The following is a 10,532-nucleotide window of genomic DNA, read 5'->3' on the forward strand; positions in this document are numbered from 1 at the left end:
TTATGCATTTCTTCTTCAACATATCTCTTTGGTCTGAATGAAAAATAACCTAAAAAGAAGAAGAACAAAATATTTATAAGAAGATATATACAATACCTTCCTTTTATCTATTGATTCATCAAAATTGAAAATCAAGTACAAACTTATTCACAATGTTCTAGTAGAACGTACGCGTCTCTTAAATCTTGCTATAATTTAGTTGATCCAATTATAAAAACTTTACTTGGATGCTTCTTGACGGTTGCTTAAGTACCTCTATATACCACTTTGAACCACTTAACCTCAAAGATGAACACTTTGAAAGCTCTAAATCCAATCTCCAAGATGTCTTGAATTGTTCCACAATATTCAAGTTTCTTCCCTATAATGTTATTATCTCTTCTACTAGCTCGACTATCTTGGTTGAAGCTTGCCATTACACCACAATCATATGTGATTCTCTTGGAATCCACATGCTGAGTGCAAAAATGTCACCTTTTTGACCAAAATGCATTATGCACTTTATAATGCAACCCAAGTCTTAAATATAGCTTATATGTAAGAAATTTAGTATTCAACATTATATATCTTAACTAAATACAATATATGTTAGTTAAATATTAAAACATTTTTACTTGCAAGGTATTCACATCCCCTTGCATACTCTCATTCTTCTCTTGTAATCTCCTCTCACATCCTTTCGGCTGGCTCTAGGGCATCTCTAAGCCATTCAATATTGCAATCCTTTGGAAGAGCCTTTAGGTTGGGTGGCTATGCCATGTGACTTTGTGTTGATCTCTTAAATGATGTTCTTCTCTCCTCTATCTTTCTCTTTCTTGCATCTTCATATTTCTCAATCCACTTTTCCATCACAAAAGTATTAAGAAGACAAAGTGTAATGACCTTTTGTGCATGGACGCATCCATCCTTCGAATGCATCCTTTTCCACATGGCACATGTGACACCATTCATTCATCCTCATCATTATGCATGAATCTTGGCATATATGGATCTAATTGTTTCAAATATTCTGAGATATATACGAGGGATTCGTATACCAATCAACACTCTGCCATACTTCCTTCAAGATTTTCATGAAGCATTCAAGAAAGAACATCCACCGGATATGAACAATGCCACATATAGCCACCTCATATGTAAAATGTACTAAAAGGTGCAATTGAGTTGTGAGTATGCATCTTGGAAAGATTTTTTCAATCATACACATCGTCTCAATCAACTTAGCTTGAGCCTTCTTAATGGAATCTTAATGGATCTCCTTTGACACTATCCACCTATTCAACAAAGGAAGACATGATAAATTAAAGAAGAATAGATCATTTTAAAGCTATATGTTATACCAAAAGCACAAATCTATATTTTTAACTAGATCTCACCTTGCTAGTCCACCTAATTTATAGATGGCATTCAGAGCTTTCTCTTCTCCCCACCCACCAATTGATATTGGAAGTATGAACTAATGTAATCGATTTTAAAAAACAATAAAAGATCAATATGCAGTCCACACATCATAAACAAGAAAGTGCTCAAAAAATAGATATAGTTATGTAAGTACCTACATCATCTTGTGTTAATCATGTGATTTGAGACCATACAATTGATGCTCGCCCTTCTTTTTTGTTATTGTAAATGATATTGGAAGTATGAACTAATGTAATCGATTTTTAAAAACAATAAAAGATCAATATGCAGTCCACACATCATAAACAAGAAAGTGCTCAAAAAATAGATATAGTTATGTAAGTACCTACATCATCTTGTATTAATCATGTGATTTGAGACCATACAATTGATGCTTGCCCTTCTTTTTTGTTATTGTAAATGCACCCTTTAATGAGTGCATAACACCGGTTGGTGTATGAAAAGATGAAATTTGATTCTTGACATGCTTCTCCTCTTGCCTTGTCAACCTTCATGGTGCCTTTGGTAAAACCACCTTGTCATTAACTACCCTTGGCCATGCCTTTTCCATGCGCCTGGTATCCTTTAGGTTATCCCTTATTGCCTTGGTGTCTTTTTTACCAACTAGATGGTCCCAAGTCATTGATGCCATATTCTTAAAAATGTGCATTGGATCCAAAACATGATTTATTCTTCACTCTGTTCAACATGATTTATTCTTCACTCTGTTCAACATGGTAGACGATAGAAGATTGAGTACCTTTTCATGCATGTAGGTGATGTGATGGGAATCACCCTCCATCTCCCATTCCACTCTCCATCTTCCCTCCAATGGCGTTGTAGGAGGTGAATGCCACATGGCTTCCCAATCTACATCTCTCATCGCAATTGGTGAAACCTCTGATGGAGTATAATTAGGGTGGTTTGGAGGAAGAAATCTATGATGTTCAACATACACCACTTTCTTTAGTGCATGTTCTTGTTTAGATACAAGTGATGGTCCACAAATTGGACATGCATTATGTCCTGCAAATGGTATAATTTTGTAGACATAAACTTCCAGTAAGCATCGTGTGCTAGTTTATAGGATCTTTATCACTTGATTGTAGCCTAAGAATCTATATAAGGAGTTATTGCCTTCTTTTTTGTGTAACACTTTCCAACACCAGATTGGTAATGGGTAGCACGTAACTTTGTACTCTATTCTGATGGTAACATTTTGTGAAACCCAATTTATATGCTTGGCTTTATAGATGAATCCAAAATTAATGAAGGTAAACTTTGAACATCTTATAAGCATGTCATGGGGATTGTTTTTGTTGGTAAGGCCCTGCACCATCCATTGTATTGTATGTTTCATGACTTCTTGTGGGATTCCTTTCATTTTGGTGTATTTCTAGGTAAAGACATCTAAAGTGAGTTCTTCAACAATATATAGTAGCGTAGGCTCTTCTCTTGGTCTAAAAAGTTTTACTTCTTTGACATTGGTGGGACCCTCATGTATTGTATGATGTGGCTCTCTAAAAGCACTCATCTTGGCCTTTTCAAGATGAATTGATCTTTGATGTTCTAGGAATTCAAGGATTTGGGGACTTGCCAAAAATTCTCATCATCGTTGGTATCCTCAAGCTCTTAAAGTTTTCCTTCCCTCTTGGCAGTAGCTTTAACTTTATTAAGCCTTTTCTCAACTACTCAAGATAACTTTACTTGTTATCTCCATTACATTCTGTGTGACATATTATTAGCCTTGACTCCTTATAGGAACTAGTGTTCCTCTTACATTTTTGGCGTCAAATTACTTTTACTAAAAAATATGGCCTTAATAACATGAGAATGCCCGAGGTAAATTAACAATTTCTTTGCGTGAAAAGCTTTTTATTTTTCCTTGTTATTTTCTTTATATTTATTGACGGTGACTCGTGAGTAAGATAAGATTCTTTGATTTTTTAGGTGTAGGCCACAGTGTCACTTTGAATATAATTGCAAATAAATGATGGTTAGTTGACCACGTTTATGTATGGACCAACTCATGTAACTAACAGGACACCAATGATTTTCGTGTATCTAACTTGCTCGTAATTAGGAGGTTAATTTTCTAAGCAGCCATGTAGAAAGGTGGAACAAAATGTTGCAATAAAATCTCTCTTTTCCATACAAGCATTAGTCCATACAAACATGAGTCCATACAAGCAATCCACGGTGAACATTAAAATAAAAGTTTATTCGCCACCATGGTATTGGATGATGATGGACGTGTAGAAGGGCATGGTTTTTTGTTTCTTTTTATATGGTTATGGTGATCTCCTCTGCGGGTGCTCCAACGGTCAACTTGCTGTTACGGATGTCGGCTTCGATGTCTTCAAGGGAATCGCATTGCTTTGCTTTCGCGGCAAGTCCAATACCCAGTGCAGACGCCACAGCCTGCTTGGCCTTGCGCTTGTCGCCGGAGATCTTATAGAAGCTGTAGAGCACAAGCTGGACGGCAGACAGAGACACACCGATGGCGTTGGGTATCTGCACTAGTCACATGTTAAATCAGTTAGATATAATTATCAAATATAATCGACCTCCCCTTACTTACAATTGCATCATAATTAATATCCCAATCAAAACCAATCATGCTTAACGACTAATTATGTGTACCGTGATGAACATATCCTTGAGAGAAAGCGCGTAGGCCAGCCAGCATGCTCCGTTTAGAAACAAGCCAAGCGACAAGGTAAAGGGCATGTACTGCACGCTGCCGGTCTTCACCACCTTATGCTGCATTAGATCACCATAATATATTAGCTGGTGATGAGCACGCCGAGACCACAATCAATCATAATCTCCCAATGGTGAACTTTAGATCCCCTGTATCTCTGCATGAGACTAATATGTTTACAACGTACTGCCCTAGCGGTAGCTTATTGGGCATGCGTAAGCGCTCAGAATTAAATTAACCACCTGATTATGAGCGCCGTAGGCAGTAACCCAATGTGTGGCATTAGAATTGATATTATGACCATTATAAAGTACACGACCGATGCATTAAGTGTAGTAAATAACGCTTTAGAGTATAACTGGTGAGTAATCTTTATCTGCTAACTGGTTGGGAGGGAGCTTACGATGATGGTTAAGGGAGCTGCATTGGAGAAGACGGAGGTGACTGTGCAGAGGATGCCCACGGTAATGAGGGGCTCATCCCCATGCTCTAGCAGCATGGTGGAGACGACCATAGCGACGTAGGAAATCACGACAAGGAAGAAGATGCACGAGGTTTTCTTCTGAAAGAAAAAGGCAAAGATATTATGGTTAGTAGTACCATAAGCAGGCAGCTAAGCGAGAAAGGGGACGAATCTCGTAATTAGAGGATGCTGATGATAATTTCTGTTACCCTTTGAACGGTGGTGGCGAACCACAGGTAGATGGCGAGGTAGAAGAGTTGGAAGGCGCAGCTGGTGGCGCTGATGGTGACCACGAATATTCCCCCGCGCTTCAAGATCCCGTAGTAGGTCCAGAAGAGCCCTGAGAGGAGGCTGAAGAGGTAGGGCTGCGCCGAGAAGCAGCCCGTGCTGCCCCCCTTCACGATCACCCAGAAGGTCGGCCTTGAAAAAACCAAAAAACACACACACACACACACACACAAGCACCCACTTTAAGCCAAGTCCCTTTATTTTGTCCAAAAAAAAAACTAAAAATTAAAAATCTTCTCCATCTGATCTCATCACTCTCTCAACTCACATAGGCGACACCAGCACCAGCAATGCTGTGAGATTTCCTGATCACAAAACACGAAATTTATCAAGCCTTTCCCCACACACCACCAAAATAGAGAATTTCATCTATATACCATACAGAATTGTATGGTATGATGTGATTATATCAAGTTGAAGAACATAAATACATCTGGTCAAAATAATAATATGTCTTGATAGTACTGACTAGCACAGTCTACACATAATACACGAATTAACTTGTAAAACTGTGTGGATATATTATATTTACTTATACTCGCAATAACTGAATCAACGCGGCAAAGACTAGTTGTGCTAAATATTACATGTAGTATTTCATCTTTAATCCTTCAAAGACTAGTTGTGATAAATCCGTTAATGTCTGAAAATGCATGAATATTATTTATAGTTCGGTTTTCAGATCATAGATGTTACATTAAAGTTTTGACAAGGTAGCCATCGACGCAATAATATTTTTAATACTCATTTTTCACGCGTGCAAAATTGTATGGCAAAAGCATGCCAAAGGTAGCCGTGACAAGAACACTTCAATAAACATGGTTGTATGGCTAAATCATTTCAAAAAATTCCCTACTCAAGAGTCACTTGGTTATAATGTAGCAAGAACACTCGAGAAGAAGCTTCTGCATGGCTACATTATCAAAAAGAAAAAAATGTGTATGTGCACTTCTCTCTTGCCATAACAAGGAGTGAAAGCATAGTAAGGTGGACAAAAAAAAAACAGTGACATGGCACTTGAGTGATTCATGTCAAGAATATATAATGTTTGTTATTCACTAGATAGCCACAAGATTATGTGAAAGAGCATCCAATAATTTACTAGGCATTATATGACAAAGTGATAAAAGTATAGCCATGGAGGTGGTGCTCAAGTGGGTGATCATTACTTATAGAGGCATACCTAAAATACCCAAGATGAAACTGAGCAGAGCCATGGTAAGAGCTCTGTTGGTGGTTTGCTTGAGAGGGATATTAGTTGTTTGTTATGTTGTGAGCGATTGTAAGAATGCATGAGCTAGTTTTATAGGTGAAGTGCATTGCGTGTTGAGGCGATCACTCTACAAAAATCTAAATGGCACGTGTGGGCGAGCATGCATTTTGTACCCCTATTTTACATTTTCTAACACAATTGTTCACCTCCCTTTTGAAAGTATACATGTTTGGATTTTAAATTTTAAATTCTCCTTTTTGTAAATTGAGATAAACCAATTACATTTTGTATAATTCCTTCTTGCATGTATACGACATGTGATTCTCCCAGTTTAAAAAACCCCTTTAGTGCACTATGGTGCTATGTTACATATGTATAAAGTGACCTCCCCGGGATTGTGCTGCTTGCAAAAATATTTAAATATTGAAAAGCAACTGAGCTCAACACAAGTGCCAGCCAGAGAAGCATTTTCAAAAGAGTCCCACTCATGATGATCGCTATGTACCCTTAGTATCTAGCTCGCATTTCCAATGAATCTCTCGGAATTTTGGTGTATAACTGTAGGATAAATTGGAGTTACTATGTAAACAAAAACCGAAAGATTTTTTAATGGTAGGTGGAAATCCTCACACACACACATATATATATATGTGTGTGTATATATATATATCACGCATGCATGACGTACTCCAAATAATTCAGCTCACCACAACCAACAACCAAATATGTTGGGAACTAGGGAGTACACCAATCAAGTCTTTTAAGATTCTATCCTTTCCATAGGGGTTGCAAAATAATAAGGCTAGGGGGACCACATATATATGGACCAACTTCCAAAAGCAAATGCTTACTTGCGCGTGTGGATGATCATTTCGTTGCTTGCCGAGTGCCCACTTGGGATCACCCCTGGCAGCAGCTTGCACAAATGCGCTAGCTTGTTGGACCCCAACTGAAAGTCAAGTGCAGCGCGCGTGTGTGTGTGTACGCTCGCCATTCTCTCCACATGTCCTTCATCCCCTAACGACCTATAATTAATTATTGCTGCACCATTTTTATAAAAAAAAACCTAGGTCTTTGAACGGCTCACGCCAAAAACCCTAGGTATTTCCAAAGCCTCTCGGCCCGTTTTGGGAAAATAAATAAATAAATACGTTATCTCGCCAACCTGCCTGAGGCCAAGCTCCAAAGTAACCACCAGGTTTCGATGAAAAATTGGGAAAATGAAGACCGTGGCCGTCTCCCGCCGTCCTTGGAAAGTTTCATCGACATGCATTCATTGCCAACAAACACGACTTACAGAACCAACTGAAACCCCGCGGATCTATCGTGGATTCAGCCCCGACTCCACATTATCTCTTACGTCGTGTATGTGGATGTAGTCGACTTTTGGCTACAGTAATCGCGATGGCAAAGAGACAAGATCTTTATCAAAGAAGTATCAATCATCTGCATACTCTTTCTAATGGATGTCGCACTGCAGACTATGAAGGATGACACACACACACACAGACCAGAAAAACACATTCTCCATGCCTTATTTTACTCGTGAGGCCACTCTACTAGCTACCTGTTTCCATTCAACTGAGTAACTTGTGACGTGGGATGAGCTAAATTGAGCGAAAGGAACTTAGTGGAATTTGTAAGTTTTATCACATGGTGTGACGAGCTAAATTGAGCGAAAGGAACTTAGTGGACCTTGTAAGTTTTAGGTTATGTAGCATATGCTTAAATAGAAAGGTAAGGGCTAACGTAGTTGCTAATATAAATCATAGTAGAAATAGCATTATAACTTCAAGCATCAATATTTACTAAGGTATTAGAAAGGGAGCACCGCCAATTTTCTTATGAAAGGAAGATGTCTTATCTTATATAAGGTAGATTGTGGGTTTCTTTTTTTTTTTTTGGGGGGGGGGGGATTTTTGTGCTCGTGTGCATTAGATAGTAATGCAACTTAAAATAAAGAGAATTAAATATGAAAATTTTAATAGTTATATCAATAATATAAGAATCAAAATAAAATAAAATTAATTGTATAAATGTTTATTGACAAACCAATTACAAAAAGAAATAGAGCAATCAACTAAATTTAACTCCCTATATAGATTCCATAGTAGTGAAGTTATAAAATAACATTATATAGACTCTCTCTCTCTCTCTCTCTCTCTCTCTATACATACATATATATATAAATATATATATATATATAATTATTATTATTGAACTAACAAGTAGTAGCTAACATAGACATAAAATTATAAAAGGTTTTGAAAAATAAAGTTTAAGATTAGCAATCAACTTCTTTTAGCAATGTTTACAGAAAGTTGCATGTGTATTAGCAGACCCTTCCTCCGTACCATTCACATGTGTCCATTACTAGTAATGATATAATGGCACTTCAAGGAGCAAATACCTACAAGGTCAAATGTCAAAAGAAAAAAGGATGAGTGCACTCAATACAAGAAATGATTTTAAAAACGTCGATGAATCAATAAAAGTGTATGATCAATGGAAAAGAGAGGGAGCGGAAGGCATGGACATAACATTAAAAACATTTGGTGACAAAACAAAGTAGCCTCAAAAAGTTGGAATATGAAAGAACAAAAATGAGAGCGTCTTATGAGATATGAAGACTGAGAAGATTCACATCTCTCATAATGAAAAAGTTTCACACAAAAATTAAAGATGAGAACAAGAGCTCGTCTTATGCAATATGAAGAGTGAGAAGATTCACGTCTCTCATCATGAAAAAGTTGAGGAATATCAATATTCACTTATATGGAATAGGTGAATGTTTAAGCTTATGTGAGGCATATTATAGGGTGGTATGTAAGTGGAAATATACCATTGTAAGAATTAATCTAGCTTAATAGTAACCATGGTATAGTAATGTAGTCACCATGATCGAATAGACATACAGTGTAGTATAGATTGTAATGCAAGTTACAATCAATATATGAATCAAGATTCAAGAAAATAAATTGCAAATGATTATTCAAAAAAAAATAACATAAAAACTAACTTGAAATTACTACCTATATAGATTCTAAAGATATAAAATAATAACTCTTAATATATGTTTAAAAAAATAAAACTAATAAGTAGTAGCTAACTTAAAATAATTATATAAATAACACACATAGGTGACACATACACACACACACACATGCATTATAGGGTTAATTAATATACAAGTAGTAGTATATATAGTATAAAAGTACAAAACTATATATAAGTTTAACAATCTAGTTCTTTTCAATATTGTTTATGATAGTTGGCATCATGTGTGTTAGCAAACCACCTCCACCATCCATATGGGCTCATTTGCAAGGTATAATCTTGGGGGGTTCACTTCAAATATGTGAATAGCAGGGTCTTGAAGGGCACAAGGGCTACCATGTTGCTTGAGGAGCCACCATAACAAAGTGATTTTTTCATAAACTTTAAAAGAAATTTTAAGTTTATATAGAAAAAGGGGTAATTCTAAATATGTCAAATTCACAGAGAAGGGATTTTCAATATGATAAATAAATTTTCTACATAGTGAACCACCCCCAACAGACACACACACCCTGAGGTTAGAATATTGTATGAAAGTGTATGATCAATGGTTAGAAAGTGAGAAATTGGTTATTTTAAATTAGAATGATAAATTAATAAAGGTGCATGGTTAATGGTTAGAAATTAGTGAGAAAATGGATGTCATGGACACAATTAAAACAATTAGTGCTTAAGAAAAAATAGCCTCACAAAGATAAAAACCTAAAAGAATAGCCTTGTAAAGCAGAAAGAGGATAACAAGATGAGCACTTTTATATGGTTCTTATGAGGGTCTTATGAGATATGGATATTGAGGTGATCACTATAATGAAAACCAAGGAAACAAATAGGGGCTAATCTTCACCAATTGGCTATTTTTTGGGCTTTTTTTGCAATAAAATTTGTGCGGTATCTCAAAACATTTGCCTAAATTCTAGCCATTTTGAAGGGCTTTAGAAAATATTCGCCCGATTTGGACATTTTAGGGCATTTTTTGAAAACATTTGCCCCATTTTCTATAATTTTAGATTTATAGAGGGAGAATAATCACCAACCCACCTACACTTATAGATCCATGGGAGGCATCTTACTTTTTACCCTAAAGAAAATGTTAGGACATTAATGAAGAAGCATGATGGCATGTACAAGGAAGTAGACAAATTAAAGAAAGATCTCGTTAAGATTAATTTGCATTAAGGATAAATATGATAACCATAAATTATATTAAAAAAATTACAAACACGATCGTAAATATTGGAACAAAATAGAATTGATATTATTATGATTGGCTCTAGGTAACCTTAAGGGACCTTCCTTTTCCAAACGCAAACCTTCTTTAACAATATTTCTTGACTACAACAAATGAAGAGGCTAACCACCCTTACTTTCAATACTTTTATGATGGAATATAAATACACTTTCTCCCT

General features: G+C 36.3%; 1 protein-coding gene across 1 annotated transcript; it reads right to left on the reverse strand.

Moving 5' to 3' along the window:
• Window positions 1-3,536: 3,536 nt before the first annotated feature.
• On the reverse strand, window positions 3,537-6,146 carry LOC147620295 (bidirectional sugar transporter SWEET2a-like). The gene is made up of 6 exons (XM_086772737.1): window positions 6,040-6,146; window positions 5,125-5,161; window positions 4,778-4,988; window positions 4,509-4,667; window positions 4,045-4,164; window positions 3,537-3,915 (listed from the first exon to the last, which is right to left on the reverse strand). The coding sequence occupies exons 1-6, from the start codon at window positions 6,071-6,073 to the stop codon at window positions 3,685-3,687; spliced, it is 792 nt and encodes a 263-aa protein (XP_086628863.1). The 5' UTR covers window positions 6,074-6,146; the 3' UTR covers window positions 3,537-3,684.
• Between the last annotated feature and the right edge of the window lie 4,386 nt (window positions 6,147-10,532).

This window comes from Cibotium barometz, chromosome 32 (assembly GCF_041138505.1).
Source record: "Cibotium barometz isolate CiBa-2024 chromosome 32, ASM4113850v1, whole genome shotgun sequence".
NCBI lineage: Eukaryota > Viridiplantae > Streptophyta > Polypodiopsida > Cyatheales > Cibotiaceae > Cibotium > Cibotium barometz.